This window comes from Buteo buteo, chromosome 2 (assembly GCF_964188355.1).
Source record: "Buteo buteo chromosome 2, bButBut1.hap1.1, whole genome shotgun sequence".
NCBI lineage: Eukaryota > Metazoa > Chordata > Aves > Accipitriformes > Accipitridae > Buteo > Buteo buteo.
Window position 1 is genome coordinate 42,976,753 of NC_134172.1, and position 27,842 is coordinate 43,004,594.

The 27,842-nt window shown below is 38.8% G+C and overlaps 1 protein-coding gene across 4 annotated transcripts in view; it reads left to right on the plus strand.

The window, feature by feature from the left end:
* LOC142042345 (ubiquitin-conjugating enzyme E2 E2) overlaps nucleotides 1-27,842 on the plus strand; it is a 220,313-nt gene that overhangs the window by 154,372 nt on the left and 38,099 nt on the right. For all 4 annotated transcript variants that reach the window (XM_075052189.1, XM_075052192.1, XM_075052201.1 and 1 more), the window contains exon 4: nucleotides 27,005-27,137. In XM_075052189.1, coding sequence (XP_074908290.1) covers nucleotides 27,005-27,137 — 133 coding nt within the window. The remainder of the gene's footprint in view (nucleotides 1-27,004; nucleotides 27,138-27,842) is intronic.

The window sequence follows — 27,842 nt, forward strand, 5'->3', positions numbered from 1 at the left end:
ACATACGATATCTTTTAACATTGCGTATTCGAAGTAATAACAAGGAAGATGAGGCACCTGATAACTTCAAGCTTTTTTCTTTCTGTATTTTTTTAAAGCTTGGGTAATAATTGAAGTATAATTAGAGAACTTCCCTAAGATCTGGATCTATTTAATTGATTTAAGCATGACTACACAGAAGATTCATTTCAGTTGTTGGTGTTTTTAAATCACATGAAGACAGTGTTCTTACTCTGTTATTTTTAAGCTGCTCATAAAAAAGTATTAGAAATGTAATCAACACAACATTGAAGTATCAATGTGGTATTGACATCATTAAAAATTAAAGTTGAGGATATTACTGAATTATGTTTCAACTTTCAATGAAATGATACTCTACTTTCTACAACAGTTCTGTTGCAAAATATTTTACAAATCTGCAAGGAATATGCAGCTAATGTCACTAGAGACCCTTTTCGTAAGTTCTCACCAGAGTCTGAGAAATAAAAGGTTTATCTAGGACCAAACATTTATTATCAAAATTGAATTTCAGGAAAAGTGAGTCTTTTCAAAATGAAGTTGAGATTATCCTGATGATGGTAGTATTTGTATTAAAATCAGTATTCTGTCAAAGACGCATAGAAAAGAAAAATGTTAGGAGTGCTGTAATTGTAATGCTGGGTACCCATTGTAGGAATATTTAGATTTTTACTTTTAGAATGTTTCTGTCCTTCCCTGGACAAATTATTTTGTGTGGACCAAAACCATTTTTTTTTTCTAATTAAATCAGTTTTATGATCCCTTTTACTGCATTAATTTGAGTCAAATAAATCTTTTCCTAACATTATTTGGGGACTTAAAATACTGAGTTACCATATATTTTATGCTAAGTAAAAATGCATATTACCAAAAGGGACGTAAGCCAAGCACATGCGATGCTGTGGTGGTGACTGACCATGGGCAGAGTCTGTCCCATGGTAAATGCAATGTCGATTACCTCTGGTTTATTCCAGGCCAAATTGTCTTGAGTAGCTTTTCATTTCCTATGTATGCACCGATAGCATCTGTGAGGAGTAACTTGTTAGCCTTCTGTCTGTACAAAGATTCTCTTCCGCACCAAAGATATAAAAGGATCCTCTGGCCAGTGGGGGTGAGGCTGAGGAAGTGGTTTCATGATGGATTTAAGCCTATTTAAATCCTTGGGGTCACTGAAAGAGGTTGTCCCTCCCTCTGCTTTATCCTTCAGTAATTCATTGCTGCCCCTCTCTGTGTCAGCACAGGGCTTGTCAGTTCAGGGAGCTGCTTCAGCTGAAAAAAACCCCTTTTTTTTTCCTGTGGTCAGATTAATTTTCAGTCCAGCTGCACAGCTGCCCGAGCACTGATGCCAGCACAAACAAGGGCGCTGGAGCACACCATCACGGACAACGGGGAGGGCAGGACTGCTGCTCTCAGTAGCAGTAAATAAGGTGATGTTACTCATGAAACTGCAGCCTGTGTGTGAGACAAAGTCTAAATCAAGATTACAGATGTATTTTTTCAAGTCCTTGAACTTGTAGGTAATCCTCAGTGAGCACAACTGGGTGAAATTTGCCATTCGTTGTTTTAAACTAAAAATATTTTTTCAATAAACCAGATAGTTTTGCTGGGGAAAAAAAAAAAAATATATATATATATATACTGATTTCTTCTGTTTTCTTTAAAAAATTAAGAGCTTTTTTTTTTTCCTAAAAGTTTATTAACTTGGTGTTATGGAAGGAGTTCAGTTACTCATTTTTAAATATTTTCATAGGTGATTGGTCCACCTCTTCTCTTGCCCTCATAAAGGAGTTTTTTATCTTCATTTTACAACTGGAAATGAGACATAATGAAATTAATTGATTCCTCTGCCCTGTTTGATGACCTAGGAGCCTGTGACAGCCAGGAACTGAACCCACATCTCTCAGATTTCGATCCAGACTGGTACGAATACAGCCAGGGTTCCTAAAGCCAGAAGACATCATTTGAACAGATTACCCCCAGCTTTTTCCAGAAACTATCATCTAAACTTTTTGCAACAAACTGGCCATGGTTCTCCCCACTGCTTTACTTACAGCAGAGGTAGATGTTCCTCTGTTCAGCATTGACCCCAGCAGTTTGTTAGGCAGCGGCACTCCTGGGCTCCAAACATGCTTCTCTTCGGTTTCCTTCACTTGGGGGAATTACGGTCTGTATTAGAAAAATTAATTAATGATTTGAGAGGAAATTTCAAATTTAGATGTTACCCACAGTGAGGAGAACAAAATTAACTCATTTAATGTCAGACCTTCCATTAATTATATAATTAGCCTCCTGGCACTTGAAAAGAATGTAATATGGATATACATTTTAGGTCCAGAAAATTGTGTAACCTTTTGCTGGGCAAAGTGGGGCCTTCTGCCTTTGTTTTTCATCCTATCTTTCTGGGTAGCATGTGAGCTGCAAGGTGCAGTTTACTAGAGGTGAGAAGGACTGTCTGAGAGTATTGCAATTACAAAAGATTAAAGGGAAAAAGGGGCAAATGGGGAGATTAAAGAGTCACTCAGGCAGGACTTGTGCCTGTTCAGCCTAGTGCGAGAAATAATTCTGTTCTTTACTGCACTGATGTCTCCCCTTCCTTCCTTCCTCCCTCCCTCCCTCCCTTTGGTTTCTCAGAGGATAAAGGAGACTTGAGTTTTATAAGCCTTCAGCTGGGTAGGTGGCTGTGCAGTGTACACTGGGCAAAGACTCCCTCCTATGGACAAAATTATTTCTAAGTATATTTGGATCCCTGTGGTTGACAATCATCCCATGTGTGTGTGGCCTGTAAAAAAGAAGCACCTCTTGGGATTACCTTGAACATCATTAACAGAGATACAGTGAACTAGGTAGCACAGGTACACTTTGTTTCTTTAACTGATAGATGCCTATATTACATGCACAAAATTGATGTGTATACCCTCCCCTGCCATTTACATGAATAGAACAGATGTGCACGGTTGCCCATCTGGTACTGGTTTTAGTCATACAAATCGAGTGGCCACAGTTGAGCTAATGCTGTCTGGAATTACACCCCTTTAACTCCATTTGAAGCCATGGGCTGTAAGACTCAACACTAGAATTTATTTCACTTTTACAGTATAGGAGTAGCTGGACATATAGCATCAGGGTATTATGCCTCTGAAACATGAATTGCTTTGGTCTATAACAAAGCATTTTTACCTTCTAAGACATTGTAGCAGGTTTTTTTATCTTAAACTACACTACAGTTAAGAGTCTGAGAATACATGGGTATTTCTGTGCAGTGTTACAAAGCTTCTGCAGAATTCAAAACTGACCAGGCGTCCTCCTGGACACGGTCTGCAAGGCATGCTGCGCTTACTGGGCTGGAGCAAACTCAGAAAGGGTTTCCTGTGTTGGGTGCCGCCGTTTCCGGAGCCTGGCTTTGAAGGTCAGGATAACACCCATGCATTTGGATTAGTAATTAAGCAGTTATTAAAGAGCTTTCTTGAATCATGACCTAATAGTCTAATTTGGGAAGTGCTGGGCAACCACACCTTGGCCTCAAAGGTATTTGTGAGATCTTCACATAAAAATGTCTAATATAGTTACTCAAAACCCCAGGCCTCTTAAATGAGAGATTGGTTTGGTAGTTTGAGCCTGAAGTTGCTTGTTAATGGCAGCTCATATATTTGTCAACATTCTTGAAGCATATTTTTGGAAAGCTGAAAAATTTCCTTTAGCTAGTTGCTGTTGGTTTGATGGCAGTCAGGAATTCTGTAACATAAAAATGCATCTTCTGTCTGTCTTTGAGGCGTGCTCCATATTTTTGGAGAGAATTTTCCTCACCAGAATTTGCTGTTACCAATGGGGACATAGCAAAGTGTCATACAACTGTTCCAGTTCAACTAGACTGGACTCATATAATGGTGTTAAGTTTTTTACCCATCATTTCTCAAGGAGAATGCATCAACACCTTATTTTGCTGTAATGCAGAAACTCATTGAATTACATGATTCTTGGTTTTATTCCTGGAATTTTTAACAGGCAAAATTTCTGTAAAATAAGTAGGATATGTACACTGTTGAGCTAAAATACTTAACAGAAGAGGTTTCAGTCTGAAATCAATTGAAGGTACTTGTGATTTTTTCTGTCTTTTGTTTGGCTTATATTAAACTGCTAGAAGCTTGAAATTAATATTTATTTTCCTACTGCTTTTTTCTTTTGTGTTCCAGAAGCCCTTCTCCCCTTGCAGCTCCTCTTTCTAAAGGCATGTAAATTTGCACAGCTTTCCTGTTTACCTCTTCTGTTTCATATTGTCCTCAGTTGGACAGCCCCTTCTAGGAAGAGAAACGGTTGAGTGAGCTATACCCCCTCTACTGGCAAACATGCTTGTGCAGTCAAGTAAACAAAATACAAAACTGTATTTGTGAAGAGCTTAATTTTTACTGAAATCAGTACAAAGTTCTGTCCAGTCTTGTTAAAGCGGGATTGGTACAAATGGTGAATGTTTTTAATCTCTAAGAGGAAAATCTGAATCCCAAACATCATACAGTTTACCAGGAGCCTGTGCTGCCAACTTGCCTGTATTCAACACGAATAATATTCAACCTATTGCTGGCATAAGTCTTTGTAAGAGAAATTGTGCTGCTATTTTTTAATCACCATAGCCCTATGTTTCATGTTGCAGCCTGTAACACAAGAGGAAGAGCTGGAGAGCTTGTGCATACCTGAACTCTTTCCCCTTTTTCCCAACTTTTTTTTCCCCCAGATCCATGAAGAAAGTCCTGGGAAGAACTAACTGGTGCAGTAATCTCTGAAGCATAAGGTCTGAATAAGCGTTCCTCCATATGGAGAGAATTTAAGTCCACACTTGCATAGAATGAGGAAATGACCTGAATTTAAGTGATCGAATGGTACATAACTAAACACTTCTCATATTCAGTGTTTCATTTTTTGTGCTTCTTACTGTTAGACACCTGATAGACAATGTCTGAGCACAGAAATCAGTTTATCAGCACAGGAAAAAAATGTCAAGCTCTTTCTAGAACTTGTCTTTCAGTGGATGAGCTGAAAATAGTATGAAGAAAGTTCAGTTTGATGACTTTTGACACAGCAATTATCAATAGCATGAAACTGGTAAGATTTAGTGTATTTCAATGTCAAGCTCTCAGATGTTTTCTTTGATACACTTTGTCAGTTTGAAGGTAAAAGCAGAGATCTTAGTTAAACATAATATAATTGGAATATATATAACATAATTCCACAAGAGGATAGTGGTTTAAAAGTAGAACATATTTGGGAAGTCAAGTACTTGGCAGTGTTTCTTCCACAGAGTTAGGACTATGACACATACATTAAAAAATCATGAAACTGCAAAGTCAGCATTAATTAGCTCTAACAACTGCATTTCCTGATTTGATGTGGCTTTGTGGATATGTGACAAACTTACTATATTTCAAATGCAAGGGTTTTTGTACTTTAAAGGTCAAATGTTTCAAATATATTGCATTCCTAATCAACATTGCATTTCATTCGCCAGCTGGCAATTTACTTTGACTTTGTGTGTTAGAGAAGGGAAATGGCTATGAGCTGTTTTTTGGCACACTACCACAGTTAGGAGCAAGTAAAGTAAGGAAGAAGAATGAACTGAGTCATCCCTTGCTCCACAAAATTATTAAGTAAGGACAAGAAGATTGTATTTGTCAACTCCTCTGTGCATGTGACAAATGCAAAGGCATTAAGTCAGCAAATACACACTTTCAGCGAATAGGTAATTCTAGCTGCTGATGCCTAGGTCGTGTTTGCTTGTCAGCATGCAGAAACCATTGAAGAGGTAATGTGAAATCCTAAATAAAAACAGGTGATTCTTCTCTTACAGCCTTTCATTTTTGCTTAAAAGGGTAGCTGTCACAGCATCTGCTAGGTGGCCAGTCCTCACTATACAGGTTGCATTAATGTAGTGGAGCTAATTGGCCATGCTGATATTTTTTTAAAGAAAACCATCAGGATACAGAAAACCAGCTTATCTGAAAAGGAGTCTGAGGTTACATCTGTTCTGCAGAGGTGATGCATATAGAAGGTGCAAAATAGTTGTACTAATTTTAGAAACAATACATGGAAGAAACTCTCCCTCCATAGCCACAGGTCTGACATGTTTGCCTCGCTATCAGTGGATGTGCATGACAGTCTTGACGTAGAACAGGAGACAGTACAGTTGTATTTCTCAAATGCCCCGTTCAAATGGGAGAGGGGCTCCGGAGTTTTAAACTACAGAATGAAAATTTTAAAAGAGTTTTCTTCAAGATACATATTTTTAAGAAAGTTAACATTATTTAAAAAAGAGTAAATTCTGTCCACAGTCTAGTCCAAGCATATAATCCATACATGGATCTTGCCAGCATGCATACTTAGCTAAGAGGGAATGAATATGATACTGCAAAATCTCATTTAGGCTAGTGAATAAACACCTTACTTCCTATTCACATACCAGGTTATTCTTGATGAATGTGAACGTGAATATATATTACCAGGACAAATTCAGCTGCTCCTGTATGTTTAGATGTGGCATTCTCTTTAAATGCTTCCGTGCTTGTACAGCACTATATTGCAACTTTTCAGTGGTGATCTCTGGATAGCAAATGATTTGGGAAGCTGAACGAAACCTCCAGGTCATAAACAAGGTGTCATCTCCTCATAACTTTTTAATATGACATTGCTGACAATTTTTTAGAAGTGTGTACAGAGTCAGTATTTCTGCAGAATAGCAACGACAGTAGCATTCAGTGGTCACCATCTTCAGCTATGTCAGGCAATTAGAGCAGAGTCAACATGACACCACTGTGACGTACCAGTTGCTTAAACGACTTTGAGAAACTCCATAGCAATCACCCTCATGGTAGGTGTATTTGGTTCTGTAAGACCCAGGATAAATGGTGCCCACTATCTGCTGAGCTAAATAGATTAGTACACAAGCCATTTCTTGCCAATTTATGAGGTCAGAAAAATCTTTTGCTTTCTGCAGATTGACAAAGTGCAGACCTGAGGTGTTTGCTGATATATAAGTAAGCGAGTTGACTGACTTTGATCAGCTATGTCTTTTTCCTCATCTTGTAATGAAACATTTTCATTTTCTAACTTTGAAGAATGTTGGGAGATGCAGAGGTTTTACCTATCACTTTTCATTCCCTTCCATTCCGTTGCCTTCTCTGAAGGGGGGAAGCCTTTTGTAAGGTTTTCTTTAAGGGGAAAATGTCTTTTGCATTGAACTTATGAGAAATTATTGTATTCTTGTTCTTATGGTACTGTATGTGTGTTTCTTTACATCAGATCACATTCTGACAATTTTTGGTCTGGGTACCCATACAGAGTTTTGTGTAATTATCTTTATCCTGCTATTTACATTTTTATTCCATTGTGGTCTTACACAATCCACTTTCATGATTTCAAAAAATTATTTCTGCAGTCCTTTATTTTCCTAATGATCTCACTGAGCCAAGTTTAATCCTTAAGTAAGCTAGTACAACTCCACTGAAGTCAGTGAATTGTATCATGACAATGTTTGCCCCATTACTTTAATTTACGAGAGGTTTTTTACATATTCATGTATTAGAAGCAGGTTTTTTCATTCTGCTACAAGCAGCTTTAGTTGGTACTGGTGAACTCTTGAAAGAGTATATATTCTGATAAGAACACATTGGGAAACATAAAAGTAGGTGTTTATTCTAGTGAAAATGAAATCTTGGAAATGTGTATATCCTCATAGAGTATGATGTTTTATGATCGTCCAGTTTATTTTTTAATATAGAGCAACATGATAGAATCATAGAAAACCAGAGTGGTTTGGATTAGAAGGGACCTTTAAAGATCATCTAGTCCCACCCTTGGACTAGGGGACATGGGCAGGGACATCTTTCACCAGATCAGGTTGCTCAAAGCCCCATCCAGCCTGGCCTTGAACAGTTCCAGGGATGGGGCATCCACAACTTCTCTGGGCAACCTGTTCCAGTGCCTCACCACCCTCATAAAAAAAATTCTTCCATATATCCAGTCCACATCTACTGTCTTTCAGTTTAAAACCATTGCCCCTTGCCCTGTCACTACAGGCCCTGGTGAAATATATCTCTCCATCTTCCTTATAAGCCCTGTTACAGTTTAACCCCAGCCAGCCAGCAACTAAGCACCACGCAGCCACTCACTCACTTCCCCCCCACCCAGTAAGATGGGGGAGAGAATCGGAAAAAAAAAGTAAAATTCGTGGGTTGAGATGAGAACACTTTAATAGAACAGAAAAGAAGAAAATAATAATGGTAATAACAACAATAATAAAATGACAAGAATAATAAAAGAATTAGAATATACAAAACAAGTGATGCACAATGCAATTGCTCACCACTCACCAACCGATGCCCAGTTAGTTCCCAAGCAGCGATCCCTGGGCATGACATCACATGGTATGGAATACCCCTTTGGCCAGTTTGGGTCAGCTGTCCTGGCTGTGTCCCCTCCCAACTTCTTGTGCCCCTCCAGCCTTCTTGCTGGCTGGGCATGAGAAGCTGAAAAATCCTTGACTTAGTATAAACACTACTTAGCAACAACTGAAAACATCAGTGTGTTATCAACATTCTTCTGGTACTGAATCCAGAACATAACACTATACCAGCTACTAGGAAGAAAATTAACTCTATCCCAGCCAAAACCAGGACAAGCCCCCTTTAAGTATTGAAAGACCACGATAAGGTTTCCTCAGAGCCTTCTCTTCTCCAGGCTGAACAACCCCAACTCTCTCAGCCTTTCTTCACAGGAGAGGTGTTCCAGCCCTCTGATCATTTTCATGGCCCTCCTCTGGACCCACTCCAACAGGTCCATGTCTTTCCTGTGCTGAGGGCTCCAGAGCTGGATGCAGTACTGCAGGTGGGGTCTCACCAGAGCGGAGTAGAGGGGCAGGACCAGCTCCCTCGACCTGCTGGCCACGATTCTTTTTATGCAGCCCAGGAGACGGTTGGCCTTCTGGGCTGTGAGCGCACATTGCCAGCTCATGTCCAATTCTGCATCCATCAGTATCCCCAAGTTCTTCTCTGCAGGACTGCTCTCAATCCATTCATACCCCAGTCTGTGTTGGGGACTGCCACAACCTAGGTGCATGACCTTGTACTTGGCCTTGTTGAACTTCATGAGGTTCATGTAGGCCCACTCCTCGAGCCTGTCAAGGTCCCTCTGGATGGCATCCCTTCCTTCAAGCATATCAACTGCACCACTCAGGTTGGTGCCATCCGCAGATGTGCTGAGGGTGCACTCAGTCCCACTGTCAACGTCATCAATGAAGATGGTATTGGTCCCATTACAGACCCTTAAGGGATAGGTACTGCCCAATTTAAGTGAGAAGAACAGAGCATATAAAAGCCTTTTTAAAAGATAAAGAATTAAAACTTTCTTCAGTTGAGACTTTCCAGTTAAACTGTATAGTATAGCTACCAACGAAACTCACCTTATCAACACTCAGCAATTTTCTGTGAGAGTATGTTCCAGCTCCTGGATGCCCCCAGTCAACTGGACTTCATTATTTCAGGTTACCTTTTCTCTGGAGCAGATTACATTTGTGTGGAACTCTTTCAGCTGTCCCTTTGAAAGATGGCCTCAGTGACATTTTGGCATTGTCAATCTGTCTAGTCTGCAAGCCACTGAGTAGCCTACAAAAAACATATGCAATTCCTTCTTTGTTGACTGAACCTCCTGGCCGTACCTGCATGCGGAAGAAACATTTTAAGTGTAAGCACAGCTCCTAAACAGTCAGGTGTCTTCTACTATTCAATATAAGTTTATTGCTTAATTTATGTGATGTTACTCTTAATTCATATTTTATACTGCCATCTGTTCTGAAGCAAAGATGTTGATTTTAAGTTTGTGAGTGTTTTATATTACTTTCTTGCTCTGGTTGCTTCCTGTAGTTATAGGAGACAAGTGTGATCCCTGTGATAATGGATGTATTATTCTAAGCACTGTTATTAAGAGAATTTATTCTGTGCATCAGTTTTCATATCTCTTAATACAGGGACAAAAAATCACAGCAGCAGAATCCTCATATGAAAGATGTTATATTAGTCATTAGGGGAAAATTGCTAATTAAAGCATGTTACAAGTGATTCCACTCTAAATAGTGTTTATTCTACCCATTGACAGAGATTTTGCTCACCCAGCTTAGAGTAGATTCCTCACAATCAGTGAATCTGACTGAATATGGACTGAAGAATTCTACTCATTAGAGGTACCACAGTCTGTTTTCTCATTTTCCTCTCCATGCAGAATATATATATTGCAATGAGGCTGAACCTATTTCTATAGTTAAAAGAGTCAATTACGACAGACAGCCACTAGCACACTGAGGCATTGTGGTGAGGAGGTCAGTTAGGTCCCTTCACCTCAAGCTCTAGAACACCCCCTGAAAATCCAATATGAAACTCTTAGGACTTGTTCTGAAATATTCCATGCTTGGATAATTGAGTTTATTCATTGCCCAACAGAACTAAATAGGCCTTGCTTATTAGTGCCTCCTGGTAATGTACTAGCTGAAAAATAACGCTATAAAAAAAATGTATTTCAATTCCTGGAATGCAGCTTTTCATTTTGCTGTCAAAACCAGCATGCTGCAGCTGGGAAGTGTTGAGTCCTGAAGAGCCTGTGTCCTTAAGTAGCTTTATGCACACAAAACATTGTTGTTCACGTCCATGTGTATTTTTGGTACTAGGTCCTAACATTTTGTAAGACCTGAAGATAATTAATGACTCCTCTTTATAGTACTGTGAATATTTTCATAGGCGTCACCTGGTAGAAAGTATTTGCAGCAACATGTTATTAAGTTTTAAATATTGTAGAGCAATGACTGCAAGCTGTGCTACATGTGACTGCAGAGAAGTAACTTTATAAAAGTATTCCCTAACACCTACAGTCCAGGTCTTCTCGGCAGTGGTGGGGAGCCCACAGCAAAGGACTGAGCATTGCTCCAAACCTTTCTCGTTTTTCTTCCCTGTGCCTGTTAAAGTAATGTTATTGAATAAACGAAGAACGTCTTAAGCGTGGGTTGTGAAAGGGTTTGAAAATCTATTTGGCAAGGGAACAGCTGCCCGCCCCTGCTCCCCGGTCAGGAGTTTCTGGTTCTGGGTCAGTCTCTGATGAGGAAGTGTGGTGTGAAGTATTTTAACAAAGCAAAGTCTTTTGTTTAAAATGCTAAAAAAAATATTTTGGATGTATATTTGAATATACATTTTTGGATGTTTATTTTGGGGCATCTGTGGTGGCTAGCATAACAGAAACCCCCCTGAAAAAAATATTAATGGGCATGTAAATACATTTTCTGAAATATGGAACTAATTATAAACCACAGAGCAAGAATATTATTAGTGAGTTTCACTGCAACTGCCTGAACATGGAGTAAGAGGTACAAGGCCACTTCTGCTCATGATGTGATTATGGGGTAATAAGTTAAAGTGTCAGCTGAAGCCTCAAACCACTTGTATTTTATTTGATTCATTAGTAGTGTATTAAACTGAGAAATGTATTTTGGTATTGAGATGTACACTAGGTAGCTATAACAAGTATGCCAATACCATATGTAATGAATAACTGTAATGTTTTATAGCCCACAAATGAAAAATACTTGTAGCTATAATAGGAAAACTGAGATGAAAAGGGATGAAAAAAGTACCTGATTTTTTGGACAAGAGATATATCAATACAAAACTTTTAATTAACATTGGGAAATCCTATTTTGCCTAAATTGATAACCATAAATTGAAATTGTGTTTGTGGCAGTGCCATCTAACTTGCACTAAATCTCTCTTGTCATTTTTTGGGAATAGGTGAAAGTTCAGGCATAACTTCTGGGCTTCTGAGTGTTACAATTTTTTAGATAAATTCTCCAAAGCTTGCAAAGTGAGAAAAAGTTGTATTTTGCAGATTTTCCTCTATTTGTGAAGTAAAATATATTTATTGGTTTGATGAAGTTAAAGTAAGAGGAATAAAATAAGACGACAGTGTCAATACAAGAGTAGTAGCTGTTGATGTTGCTAATACTGCTTCATCTGCAAAAAGTAAAATTATTTTTCAACCACTTTTACTTCCCACTGTTTATGCTGGTTTGTTTTCCACAAAAACCTCTGGACAATGGCAGACAGATTTTGGAAGACACGCTGTGTGTAATTTCTATTTGTAAATATTATGATTCTGTATTTAAACACAGTATTTACAGTCACATCCGAGGAGGTAGCTGGCCACTCTACATTTGTGCACACCTCTTATTCACACAGTCATGTTTTTGAGGAAGATAAATTTACTTTACCTTTCAGTTTGCCAGGACCTCAATTTCCTGATTTGCAACAAAAAGGGTGTTTCTTTGCTCCAGATTTTTTAGGAGGGAGTAGCTGTGGAGCAGGGGTGGGTTTCTGAAAGGGGTTGTGATTTTTAGACATTGTTTCTATTTGTGCAGTTTCTGCTGTGGTAGCACAGCAAGCCGGAGCACTGGATTGGCATACTGTTAGAAGTTTTTTAAAAAAAAAGCAACCTACAATAAATAACAGAAAGTTAACCTTGAAACCAGACTGATTATCTTTCCTTCAGTTTGCTAATCGATTTTCTCGTGTCTACTGCTACTCCATGTGACCTTATGTGTAAAAGTGTTCCCATTTTTTAAATTGTAGTAAGATTTGAGCCCTGAACCCAAAAATAATCCCTATTAGTGATAAAATTACTTGAAAATAAGTGTAAAAATGCAAATGAAAATAGAAATATTCATTAAATAGGGAATATTAGCTTATGAAGGAATGTACGCTGAAACTGTAGTAAATCTAGTTTTTCAAATAAGTTAATAGACTTCCCAAATTATTGCACTCTCTTATTTCACACTGGAACTGACATTTCAGTTCTGAATGTCAGAGAATTGTATTTAAATTGTTCTGCACAATCTCAGACCTCCACAGAAGTGATAGGAATGGAAGTCAACCAACAAGTTTGGTTCATATTTTTGCATGATTCTAAAACATTGCTGTAATGGAAAAACCTTCATCAAAGCTTGGCGGTTGTGGGGACCGGACCACCACCCACTGCTTTTTGATTTGGAAGGTTTGGGGTGGTGGTTTTTTGATCATCTGAGCATACAGTTTTAGAATATGTTTCCTAACTTGATATGAATGAAAACAATTTAAAGTAGGTCAACATAAATTTGAATGTACAATTGCACGTGCAAGACTTTTTTTTTAAACAAGACTCACTAAAAACAGGGGATTTCAAAATGGCAAGCACACCTGCATGCACATTTTATGTGCTTACAAGTGGCTCGTAAGTGCTCTTTTTTTGTGCATTTCAATGTACTGAAGTCAGCAGGAGTTTTATCACTGGCATCGCTGAACCCCAGATCAGCTCCTGAGTGCACTAAATTGAGCCTTCGCTTCCCAGGAAGGTTGACTGTCAGTCACAGCTTCTCTGCTTTGAGGTTGAATGCACCTTGTTTGGTAAAGAAACATGTAAAGCATTTCGGTATCTTTAGGAAAAGCTAAGTAATGTATCCCATAAGGGAAACAGCGCCCATGCATTTAACACAGCTGAGTTGACTACTTCTTTGTGTACATTGTGTCCTGAGGTAATTCAAGATCAGTTGTGGACCCTGTGGTATCTCTATTACACAAGAGTGTCTCCTGACACGAGTTAAAACCTACAGGAAATTTCTGCATTCTAACATTTTCCCTGTCATATTTGCCACATTTCGTAGGGACGTTGGCGTGGCTGAGTGCTGTCGGGGGCTGAGGGGCATGCTCTCCAGGGCGCAGCTCCAGTCCTCCATATGCTATACATTTAGCTTTAAATACAGCATTTATGTATTTCGAGGGAACTGCACTAACTTGATAGTGTTGCCTGGGGGAGAAAGAAATGCTTTCATGCAAAGACTGTGACGGGCCGTGGAGTGATAGCTGAAAGTAGCTGGCCTTATTAAGCAAAGTTCCTGGAGGTGTTTACATGTCTATGTAGCTGTAAAATAGCCTTTCTTCAGTCGTGAGGGGTTTTTTTTCCTTTTTCTCTCAGTTCTGTGTTTCAAGTTAAAATATATATTGTTATATGTGAGCTTCTGTCTAGAAAGAGATTAAGAGCAAGAATTAAATCCCATTTGTGTTACTTATGTGGTTAGCTTGGTTGCCTTCAGTGTGTCCACTTGAACAAGTAAAATAAAAACAGATTTAATTCCAAATTTAATTCCAAATCCTTTTACTGACTGGCAGGGAAGAGTACTCATTGACCATAATAATATCTTAGCTGAGTACTAGATGTCATCTATAAATGATACACATTTTTTAGTCATTAAGTAAGTCACATTAAGCAGTACTAAGTTTTGCCCTCAGCATGAGTAGTCTCTTGCAATTGCATCTCTCTTCAGTATACAGAGAACATGAAAGGAAAATTGTGTTTTACCCTATTACCTAAGAAATTGTGAAGCTATGAAAAACAGATTACCATTAATAAACAAAATTTCTTCGAAAGGCTATGTGTACAGTTGTGAGGAAACAGCTGCTCTCCCTTTCAGAACATACAATTGGCAAGTACATTAATTTTAAAAAAGATTCTTTTGAAGGCGTCAGAACCAGTAGAAGTGCAGAAAACTGTGACAGGAATACATATGCACACTGTTGGTGATTCAATATGATCTGACAGAGGAACACTTTTTCCTCTTAATACATAAAGTGGTATATTTAAATCCTTCTCAGGCAGCTAGATTTCTGCTAAATTATCACAAGCACTACGGGTGAACCATTGCTGATCTTGATCATACCCAAGTTATTTAAACAGTAATATGACCTGAAATATCTCCACCATGCCTTCCCTTTGCGTTAGAAAAAAAGTTTTTCTGTTAAAACTTTTCCATCCGATGCAATGTTTGGGAAGAGTACCCAACTGACCGTTATAGCGATTAGTACAGATATATTCCTAATTAACCTGTGAATAACCAGTAAAGACAGGCAGCTGTCTGGCACGTGTTTCCGCAGCATTCTCAGGGCCTCAACCAAGAGCTAGTACATGCAGCCAAAGAGTATTTCCTCCTCCATCCACTCAAAGTTGCCAGTGAGGCTGCAATCAGCAGTGATATTCTTATGACTTGGGACATTTGTCCACTAAGAAATAAATTTGTAAAAAACCTATTCAGTAGATGCAGACCACCAAAGAGCCTCCAAGTACGAACAATTTGGACAGAAGCCATCTAGGCTAACGCTGAACCAAAGACCACAAGATGAACATTTCTGTAGCTCATAGCCATTTGCTCCAGCTGTTTGCTTTGAATACACAAGACTTACACATCTGTGTTCAGGATAATAAAGATAAGCAGTAACACATGATAAAGATAAGTAATATAACTCTAGTGTTCATAGGTTAAGCTACATGTTATTTTTTTGTTGTGAATTTCAGGATGACTAGTGCAGTATTCTATGGTTCTCCTTGTGGTAGTAGCTGTGACTCAAAGACTGGTCATTTGTCACTTAATGCACACAACCAGTCATACTATGAGTGAATAAACAATGATGAGAGAAGGTATCACCGGCAGCTGAACCAAGGAGATGAGCTGGAACTGAAAATGGGAAAGAAAATAACTCAAATGTAATTTTTATCATGCAAAAAACATCTGTGTGAGTAAGGATTCCAAGTTGTTGCTGCCAAGGAAATTATAATGGCAATTTCAACTGTTGCTGGTATTATATCTTGGTGTAGGGAACATACACTGTGGTTATAAAAAACCCCAGGTCTTACATACGTGAAGTTTTATTCTTTTATGATAGAGTTGTTGGTTACGACTTACAAATTAAATTGCTGGTTCTCCCTTATTAATTAGAAATGTTGATTCTTCATTAGACAAGGCGTCATTTCTAGAGTGAATCATGTGTGAGGCCTACAGCAGTGAAAGTGTCACTTGAAACTTTGAGAGGGATTTTACGGACCTCTGAGTTCCCCAACTCCAGCTCTAAGATGAAGACTTTTCACAAGCAGATACCTGCACACCGGTTGTTTGCCTTCCCATCCTGAGAACACAGGCTGAGCACTTCTGTTTCCAGCCATATGCGTTCATTATGGCTTTCAAATGACAAGCAAGCGTCCTTCTTTTCTTGAACCAATTTTGCCATCATCCTTCCCAGGACCACTTTCCATCTTTCCATCCTAATGCTTTTGAATAAAGCAAGGGATGAAACTAAGCCATTTTATAGGGAAGGGGTTTCTAATCAGAAGACTTGATCCTGGGAACACAGTGGAGGTCTGTGTACTGAGAAGAATGTAGCCTCGGTTGTTGCAGATAAGCTCACCTTTACTGAAAAACACATTGGAATGACCCCGTTCTTATAGTGAAGTCTGTGGCCTAACCAGTTTCTGGGACTGTTTTAGCAAGTTCACTTGGTAACTCCAGGTCTGACTTTGAGAGGATTTCCAGCAACCTCGGTACAGAAAGCTCGGTCCTACATAAGCCCCTTCCTAACCTCAGCTCCAAAGACTCTCCCAAAAGATCCTAGGACAATATTACCCTGATGATAGAAAAATGAGAAATTTCTGTATATTTTATTTTCTGTTCACCCTGTCATGGTTCCAGATAAGTCCCCCACCTGAGGGAGGGAGTACATTAAAAAGTCTTAATGATATTCTAATGAAGTAGAAGAAGCCACATTACCAGGTCCCAGTCTCACATAAACACTCCCCAAGAATCTGCCAGATCCCCGTTTATTTCAACTAGTCAGTCAAGTGGTGTAAATTGCTCAGTCCTCACAGACACTGCAAAGAAAATTGTCTGTAAATAGTGTTTTCCCTCTGGTAAGTCAGAATGTGAGCTGCAATGGGGGCAATCAGTCTCAATCAAAAGTTGAGGCATTTTAAGGTTTCTTTCACCTTGGACCTATGGCTGGTTTCCATATTTGAAGAGAATAATTTCAAATTAAGAACAAATGTTGTGAAAACATGTCCATTTGCCAGTAATTTCCAAGTGTGTTTTCTTCTGTTTACCAGAGATCTGGAGAAATAAGACAGCCTCTTAACTAAATTGACTAAATAAAAGGAATCTGCTTTTGAAGTATATGGATTTCAAAATCAAATTTCCTTTTTCTGTGCCTGTTGGCTTTATAGGCTTGTTTACTCAGGAGGAAATGACTTGTTTTATAATGTGTTTAACATCATGTTAGTTAATCTGTACCAGAATACAGAGTTGTTTCCTTGTGTAAGCAAGCATTTCACGTGTAAGCATGTGTGAATCTCTCACTGAAATGAGGGGAGTCTGTATTCAAGCCTGTTCCTCTGTTTACAGGATGGACAGAAGAGCAGACTTGTTGGTTACACAGCTGTAATGTATGTTTGAGATATGTCTCTCTGTAAATACTAATTCTTTAACTTTTCTTCTCATTGCTTTCCCTCATTAATATTTTGGGACAGTTTTACAGGCAGCTTATGAGTAGAAATGAAAGTCTCTAAAATGTCACAAAAGGAAATCTCAGAATTGGGCCCCTTCAGAAAAAAAGCTACAAAATTATTCTTGTTGCATAAGGTTTCAAAATTTCCAGGCTCCTATTTAGACAACTGCCTGTAGATAGGATTATTAAAGATGACAGTCTTGAACAAATCAAACCTCTTTATAGGCAGTTGGATAAATCATTTCCAAGTAGGGGAAAGATACAATGACTAGTGGTTATACAGAAAACCAGCTTTGTGAGGAACAGAGAATATGCAGTCATTGAAAAATATTACTGCCTTGCTTATAGTATTCATAATAATCAGAAAGTGTGTGTATACATATATTAGAAATAATCCTGTATAGATCATTCTCAATTACTGAAATGGCTGACTACTGCAGAGTTATCTTTGCACTAATATTTCTTAAAGTAAGATACTGTAGAGATCTTTTTTGGGTAAGACTTCAAAAAATTTCTTACATGAAATCATCAGTCCATCATCAGAAAGTGAGAGAGACGTTAGCTGAAGTTCAGCTGATCCATTCATCGCTAATACGTTATTCATGTTTTGTTTTGGGTTGCGGGTTTTTTCCATTTTTCATCATTTGTGATGAAGAGCAGGCGTTTGGAATCATTTTTTTATAAGTGATCAAATCAACATATCAAATGGTTTTCAAGTCCAAAGCTTTCAAGTATATTGCACCCATTCGTGACAAGTCTTTCTAGTCTGTTTGAGCTCGTCTGCTTTAGCCTTGTCTACCTCTCTCTCCTGCGTTGCCTCTAAGGTTTCCACAGAAACTAAAAAGTCAATGCTGTTTTAAAGCATGCTTTCTTCCCTACTACACCTCTTAAATCTTCCAGCTGCTATGGGGTTTCTGTGCTATCTGTCCGCACTCAGTCACCTCATCCTTTTAAATTAGATTTAGAATTTAAAAATATAGTGCCTGATGGTGCCACCCCACTGTTGCGTGTCATGTTTTCTGTTTAACTTAGAAAAGATAGAATGGTAAATTACAGCTGTTGTGGGTAAAGGGGAATGTTGTGAAATTAAAAAGTAGTTATGTTTTGAAAAATAAATGGCAATCCTGGGAAAGAAAAAAAAAAATCAAGGAAAAGCAAATTAGGAGTAACATGGAAATAATATCACTTGGCAAGTTGCAGGGTTGGAGGTCATATTACAAGGTCCCAGGACAATCTGTTCCTTTTTTTTGTAGTGTTTTTCATTCCTAGTTACTTGTGTTTTCCTCTTTTGCTAAAATATGACTACAAATCATGCTTGATATAATTTACCACAGAGGCAAATCAGGCTGATAAATATTTTATCTTATTTAAACTATACAGTCCATTTCTGGTGGTATAAAAGAGCTGGAACTACAGTTAGTGGTATTACTTTAAAAGAAAAAGAAAGAAAAAGATATGGCAAAAGGGAATCGAACCCATAGATGTGTAATAGGAGGCAAATGATTGTTTCTGGCGTTGAACAAGGAAAGCCTTCTGTGAAGGGTTTTATGTAATTTTGTTCAGCTGAACAAAGTGGAGAATACTTAACAAAATTGCCATTTTTAAAATCTCATTGTGAATACTCAGCATGCTGTGATCATACACTGTGTAATGGTGTTTGCAATGAATAAATTGCTGTAGATACTATAATATAAATAACTGTTTTGTGCATTAAGAAGCAGTTCTCTTCATGATGGTTTCTATCTCAGGAATGCTCTGAAGACAGGACTTCAGAGAAGAAAAGCATCAAAGTACTTTTTGAATAATACCAGTCTGCTAAAGTGCTAGGATACTTTTAATAATTGTTAGTGATATTATTTAGAAGTGAATAATAAAATCAACTCAGAAGTGATATTCGCTTTGGTCTTAATCTTTTTGTTATTTTTATGGTGGCCAAAACTTACTAATTTTAAACACAACACAGCTTCAGCAGCTTCAGCCAATAATTTTTAATGGCTCCAGTGACAGGAGGGCAGAGAAAGTTAATCACAAGAAAAAAAGGATTTGGCTCATACAGAATTTCAGCACACTGACCTGGTGTGCTGCAGGTTTGCTGCAAGGAAGCAGAAGTCCCAGAGTTAAACTGCACATCACTTTGGGTGATAAATGGACCTCTAGAAACACCATGCTAAAACTAGAGAAAATTCACAGGGAAAAAATGCCATACTGTACTGAATTCAGTCGCTCTCAATAAGCATAAGAAGCAATATCTTGTGTTGTCCTGTAATATGTTGCTGCTCCTTTCACAGCTCATTGGGATCAGTTTTCCTAGATATTTTTACAATCGCATTTACCGCAAACATATTGGTTCCAAAGTGTAGATGAAAATGGTAACTGGCTTCAATAAAAAGTACTTGATAAAAGCAGGATTTAACCACTTTGAAAGAATTGTAGCATGAGTTAGAAAAATGTCTTAATATCCTCCTTCCCTTAGTGCTTGCCTAAAAGTACTTTTTTAAAAAAAGTTTCTTATGGAAAGATGGTCTCAGTCAGAAAACTGGAAGAACTGGAAGAAAGTCTGATCCAAATTTTTCAGCTGAATTCTCTCACTGTAATGGAAACTAAGTGGTGTAAGGGATTTTTCTGAAGTTTCTCTTTCTGCCAAAGCCTTTCTGAGTTACAAGTGGCCCGGTTGCTTCACCCTCGGTTTCCATTATGAATAATTAAGTCTAATGAAAGATACCTACCCAAAAATCGTGCTTATTTCATCTAATTATGCTGATACTCCAACACATGTAAAACATAAATTCCTGGTAATATTGCAGGGTGATCAAAAATATTGGATCTAGCATAGATGCAAATTTCAGTGTTAGATCATGGAAAGCCAAGCTTTTTCACTACATATAGTGTCTAGTTAAAGTAAAATGAACAACTCTTTAAAAATGTATATATATTGTTAATTTTCTTCGAGTAATTCAGATTTCTTGAGCCTCGAATTTAATGCTGAAGAATTTCTAACTTTGGTCTAGATAATAATGAGTAAAAACCATGAGCATCTTCCAGTATTTTGATAATGGCACTTTTTGCACCATCTAGATGAAGGAATTGAGATGAGGATAAATGTAAAAAAAAAAAAAGGAAATAAGATTTTAGGAGTTTTCAGCAGATCTTCAGGAAAAAAAGGAAATTAAGAAAAGTTTATGCATTCCAAAGGTACAAATTTGGGGAGGGTTTATTTCTTGATGAGAGTTTAAGTCATCGATATTATAGCCGAACTAAGCACTTATCTCTAATTCTGAAGGGGTTTATTTCTTTAATTGTTCTTTGATTTTACTTCTTGGAGGCTAGCCTGCTAATTTTATTCATAGCAGAGGTGTTATTAACCATACAACTGTGCCCATTGCCACAGGCAGTCTCAGTGCTAGCTACTGTCTCTTTGGTTTGGTTTTGTAGAAATGTATTCCTTTGGCTGCTGTGGCAACTGTTTATTACATACATTTATAAAAGTACCTACTGATATCACTGTAGCATCTGGGTAGGCAGCTGTGACTCCCTTTCCCTTCCCTATGCCGCTGTTGCTGCAGCACCCGCTCTGCTTGCTTGCTCTTCATTTTCTACGTCTCAGAAGAAGGGCAACAGGGAAGGAAAGAAACAAAATGAGTAACTGCTGTACTGTAATAAAATCCCCCTGCACTATTTTCCACCCCCTCCTCCTTTCTGGAGAAAGGTGAAAAATAGCAGGATGTGTTGATGGCTGTTGATGAGAGAAAAAGAAAGGGGACGTTGAGGGGAGGGGGTTCTGCACGTACCTGAAGGGAGGAAGGATCCTCCGTGCACCATGAAGAAGGAGCAATGAATTATCACCATACAGAGAGGGGGTGGGAGGGAAACCACCCTCAAGCAGAAGATAGGAAATACAGGTTCTACAAAGAAGAACTGTCAGTAACAAGGGAAGAGAAAGGGTGAAGGCTCAAGAGGTGGTGGATCAGGTGGGCTTCCAGGATGGAGAGGGGAGAGAACTGGGAGAAGAACAGAAGAAATTCGGCAGATGACCGGTGCTGCTGGCACTGTCTGTATCTGTTCCAAAGCCACTGGCACACAACAGTGGGAAAGGCGGGCTGAGAACTCCAGTTGCTCACGGAGCTGTGATGCCAATGCTCCTCAATGGCTCTGGTTTTGCATTTTGTTGGACGGGGCTGGGCTGTGTGCACAGGTGGGTCTGAGTCACCGGGTGATGTTAGTGTCAGCATAGCTCCTGCTGACTGACTTCTTCCAGTCTGAGATTACCCAGCAACCGCTTTGCCAGCACAGCCCCACTGCTGATCTCGCGGCTGTCCCCAGGCACGGGGACAGCCCCCATCTGTGGTACAGACCAAAGCAATGCTTTTGCTTAGGACCAGTTTCGGTACCGGCACCATGTTCAAAACAGAGAGCAGAGGTATGTACTGGGTTTATTTTAATGAGATTCGTATGAGCTTCTCAAGAGATGTATCTCACTGAAAACTGAATCTTCAGTCTTCTGTTTTGTCACATCCATCCTCTTCCCTCACCAGCTGTGCTCTTAAATTATTTTGCCAATCTTCCAATACTTTTGTACCCACTTTGCTGGCTGGGCAACTGGCTCCCCAGAAGCATTCACGGAGGGCAGCTAGAGGCAGGATCTTCTCCACCATAACTGTTAGATGTGCAAGAAACAGGATTGTAAGAAAAACTGTTGTATGTCTTATAAATGGAGACAATTCTGTGGTGAGCTTCTCTCCTCGGAGGGCAATCTCTTAAATAGTAAAGCCAAGGCTTTCTGTAATAAAAGGAAAGGCAGAGACTTGGGTGTACCCCTCTGCTTTCTGCTGTCATATGTTACTGAAGTTAGCTGGGAGGGTCTACATCCTCCATGGACTGCACCTAGTGCAGGAGTACCCCAGTTCTGATGTGGTTTTCTGTGTGCTAAGGCAATTTAGATTAGGTAATGCAGTAATAAGAATGAATTGCCATAGACAATGCCATGGAAAGTAACTTTGTGGACAAAGTTTGTATAATATCCTGGTCCTGCTTTATTCTGACCTGCAATAAAGGATGAGGATAAAAATTAACTTAAACTCACCCAGTCCAGAAGAATCTTTCCATTTCTTTCTGAGTCCTGAGGAATGGGAAGGCCTCCCAGCTGTCTCGCTTTCCTGTTTTATTTGGCCTGATCGCTTCCCCACACACACCATTAGCGTGTCGGAACTAGAAGGCAATTTAAGTTACAATTCCTTTTCTTACTTCCTTCATTTGTGCTATAGACTTGCCTTTCCCTTGTGTTAAAGAGTACCGTTACACTTTAAATGTGGATACCAGCAAGATTCAGAGACCAAGAATGGGAGGGAAGACATTGAACTAGCCCTCATTTTCTACAGTATAAGGTTATGCTACCTCCAGTTACAAGCTCTGGGGAAGTAGGGGATCCCTCATCAAGAAACTTAAGTTAGATTAGAAAATAATAATATTATTTTGACTAATTTATTCCATATGACTCCTTGATAAACATGGGATACTGTTGTTTCTTTGAATTTCTGCATTTTTATTTTTTGGGTTATTCTCTGGAAGTTGAATAAATTTTTATACAAATTGCAGCTCTGATAAAACTAAAAATCAACTGTATTTTCATAACTTCTCCAGACAGGTTTTCATCTAGTATGTCTCATAGATGCTGTTGTTCTCACACAACTCTCCTAATACATCATTTTAAATTTTAATATTTCAAGATACTCTAAATGCAGGGAAGGCTTGGTGTTTATAATGAATTGTACTGGCCAAGCAGTTTTTAGCAGCACTACTTTCAAGTGACTGCCTGCCTAAAACATGTTGAGGGAATAGAAAGTACTCAGCGCGTTAAGCATATTTAAAGCAAAATGAATTCAGTTATAGTAGCATTTAAAGTATTTTGCTACTAACTGTAACTGATGTGCATACATTTCACCTGCAAGTGTGTATGTGGGAAGCAGTGGCAGAACTGAAATACGTAAGGAGAGGCAAAGGAAAGTGAAATGCAAAGGAAACTATTTTACACGTCTTGACTCCTTTGTCCTGAATTTCATACACCCATACTGATGTCACATTCTGGAAGAGGAAGAAGGCTGGCTCCATGTCCATCCACCCCAGCTCTTCCGGTGAGCAAGGCCTCCGCAGCGGGTAAACCAGGCCATATTCTGTGCAGCGTCTCGTCAGCTATGGGCGCATAATGACAGCAGAGAGCTAGCTCTCAATAAGACATTGATAACTTCAAGTCTCCAGGGCCTTTATGCTCAGCTGCACCTCCTTGGTCCCATGCTACAAATTCCACCTGGGCGATCATGCTGGAGGCGTGGGGAGTGCCAGCTCCAGAGTCTCACCACGTGCTTCTCGCTGGGCTCCGTCATCGCCTCGTCCTGCAGGTTCACGAGGGTTTCAGCGCCGGGGCTCAAACCGGGAGGCTGTGCTGCTGGTCTGACAGCAGACCTGTCCTTCTCCTGACTGCCTTATCCATATTGTTCAGCCACTTCCACACGGAGCTGCCACCGCCACCGTTATTTCTGCCCTGAAGCCGACTGATTTAGCAGTGGGTTAGTAGCAGACAGCACGCCTCTGCTCCAGCCCTCGGTCAGTTGAGTTCAAGACAGATTTAGCCTGCCCTTTGCCGAGCGGGTGCACATCTGAATCTGTCCTTCCAAAGATAACAGAACTTCAGGCACTGAGATGTTTGGTTTGCTTTCTTTGAGATCTGTGGTTTGGTTGCCAGTAACATTAATAGAGCTGGAATATAAATCATACTGAATGTAAAACATTTGGGCTTCAGTGTGCCGGGCAGATATCCATGTAGAGAGAAGGGCAATTAAATCCTCTTGCATTATAAACCTTATAGAATAAGGCTCTGGCTGAGGTCTTGCACATATGGGAGTTTTCTCTGGTGAAGCCTGATGAGTCGTCGTTCTTGTTGCCAATAATGTGGATAAATAAAAGGCTTAACAATTAGGAAAGAAGGAAAACGAAGATAATACACCTGTCAAACTTTCTGTATTATTAATATGCAAGTGAAAAAACGTTATGCTTGTGCATGCTGTTGCCCTTAATACCAGCTGTTGCCAGTGCACATGGATTGGTATTTTACACCGGCTGAACAACCTCGCTGCCAGCAAGCACTCTAACAGGCAGCATCAATAACAGCAGTCTTCCCACACTCCATACAATTCAAGCTATTCTTCAAATTAATAATAATACTTAATAAAGCTTCATCTCTCATTTGCAAAGAAAACCTTCAATTAATGTTAATCAGCATCCTCAGAATGTGATCAGGCTGGGCTTGTAGCTGGACGTGCCGAAACAGTTCAACTGGCAGATGGAGCATTTTCCAACTATTCTAATTAATGACTGCTCATTTCAAATGTTAATGCAATTAAATAAATAGGCAAAACAAATAAAAATAATATACGTTATGAAAATGCCACTATCAGAGAGAGTTCTGATCAAAAAAGCGAGCCTCGCTCAAACCCGGAAAGGGCCCAACCATCCCCTTCTGGCTAAATAAGGTCTAAAAAAGACAGGGCTTGCTTTTGTTACTTGCTTTTTCCAACCATTTCTCTGGGATCGATGTTTATATCACTTCCATTTTAACCTGCTGGCATCACCTGAGTCATTGCTTCTCCAAGCATTACAACATTTCTCTACAGAAAATGAGAAAGGATTTCCTTCACATATTATGGGCTTTTTTTCATGTATGTTTTAGACTGCCCCTTTTCCATTTGAACTAATTGTCTGATTATTTTTTGTAAGGGTTTTACTTTCTGTGAACCTTGTATACCATAGCACTGATGTAGGACCACATTCATTTGGGCTTATAAAGAGTTCAATTAGCCCCTTAATGCCTAGTTCAGTCACAATTAAACCTTCCCTGTTGACTCGGGATTGGTCTTTCTAAAGGCAGTGGAGATGTTTTTAATTATTCATTCTCTGGTTTGTTTCTTACAGCAGTCTCAGCTGTGCTTTATTATTCAAAGGTTAATGCAAACTGAGAACTGGGTAAATTAAATTTGTTTGGCAGCTAGCAACCTGATGTATTATAGACACTGTGAAATATGGATGGCAACACTTCTGCTATTGTGACACTTAAAAAGCCAGATTTTATCTTTAAAACAATTGCTACTTTTGTTACTATGGCCGACAGAAAATGAATGTTCCATAATGTTATAGTCTCTGTAACCCATTTTTGTTAAGAAAGCATGTAGTTTGGAAAGCCAAGAAGCATTAACAGCTATTATAGAAAATTGATGTAGATACCATGACTAATGAAGTACACTGTGCAGTACTAAGTCACGCAGTTATATGCAGGGAATCATGCAGTCAGAAGTTTTAATGAAGGGAGCCCAAGGAATTTCAGGTGAAAGGGGGTTTTATTAACTTTCAGTGAACAAAATGAATAGTTGAGCAGTGAACATGACATGATGTCGTATAATAATTGTATGCCTTGGGTACATTGTGAGGCATGGAGCATAGCCAAGAGCTTTCATCTGTTCTACACACAGGGTTATTTCACAAACTCCTGCATGCTGTGGAAATCTTTATTGCAAACATAACAAGAATTGTTTCACAAGAAATGCCTTAAGACAATACCACATCACTTATTTGAAATATCTACCAGCACTGCCTTCCTCTGAAAAATATTAATCAGATATCTAGAAGTCACCATCCCAATTGGTCCTAATTAAAATTCAGGTCCTGTATCAGTGACTGGTATCAGCAAGCTGTGAACCAAAAAAGAAATCTTCATATTCCTTAAGAGGCCACCCTGAGTAAAATATGTATTTCTATGGTCAAGCATTATGTTGTATGAAAGAAGGCTGTGTTGGCTTTTGGAAGAGTCATGTCCAAGAACTTTTATTAGTTTTTAATTTGATTTCATCAGGAATTGACTGTGTGGGTGAGAGATTTTTCTTGTTTCACATACAGGATTATGGTTTGTACATTTTGAATATTGTTTCAGTACTGTGTTTTTAAACGAGGACTTTGAATTAACATAATCCAACAGTTTAACCCACTTCCTGTTTATAATATTTTTAAGGTAGGGTAACAATTGAGAGTAAAGCAGCCTTCTGTACTAGTGACTGGAGACCTGGGGTTAGTAACTTAGAAAGTGCAGCTGCAAGGTCGTTTGTACCCTGCTCAGTCTTTAGTACAGTCTGTGCTGTATAATAATGTGTGTAATTATACTGCTACTGACTGATGAGGTAGGTGGATGAGGAGATAAGTGAAAATAGGATGGCTTGTGAGGCAAGACAGTGACAAGACATCTCAGCAAAGTCTCTGTATCCTTGCACTGTAAATACTTCACATCTGCCCACTAAAATATTTGACATAAGACAGTCGGGAATTTTTCTGTGCTTATTTGAATAATTTATAATGTGATTTTAATACTTCATCCTGGCTGAATATATCACTTCACTGACAGAGCTTAGGACACCAGTTACATGTTTTATCCAGGACTAACTTAATGATGTGATACACAATTTTAACTTGTAGTGTTACTGCAAAACCAGTGATACTACTAGTAGAGTGTAACTGATGCAGTATATTCTTGATTGTATGTTGTTATTATGTTATATTTTTGTTTTCTATTTTAGTGCTGGACCCAAAGGAGACAACATTTATGAATGGAGGTCAACTATACTGGGGCCTCCAGGGTCTGTATATGAAGGTGGAGTTTTCTTCCTTGACATTACCTTTTCACCGGATTATCCTTTTAAACCACCTAAGGTTAGTAGGAGGATATTAAAAGTCTGATAGGAGTCCTCGTGATATTTTTTAACATGTATGTTGGTATATCATTGTAGGATGAACTATAAAACTTTCAAGGCAATAATGAATATTTAAACTGAGTATTTGGATGTGAAGAATTTAAATAACTGCCTAAAATTTGCCTGCATGTTGCTGGTATAGCTGGATGGATACGGATTTATTTAGCAAATGGTTGCATAATTTCCAGCAGTTATTTGTTTGATTTGGATTTGTTTCTAATATGAAAGCATTTATATTGGAGTTGTACCCCTTTATAAGCAGCTGGAGATATTTAATCTTTCCTATTGACCCGTATCATTCATCAGGGGTCTGTGGCAGTGTGACAAAAATATGCATCTTTTGCAGTACCCCGTATAAATTACTTCTGCAGGTGCAAGATACACTATTGTTCATGAAGTTATAAGTAATTGCTTTACATCAGTTTTCTGGAAGAACATGGAAATACAGCAGCAAATGCAAGAAACTGGAGTGAAAGACAGAGATTTACAGAATTCCTTACAGATTCATTTTCTAATGCTGTCAATAATGACGCTAACCACAGACGTAGAACTGTACTAACAACACGAAGGTGGCCAGTCATTACCATGGTCGAATAGGCTCAGAATGTCAAACAGGAAAAATCTAGTGATTCTGAAGACTGGAAAAACAGAAATGGGATGAATT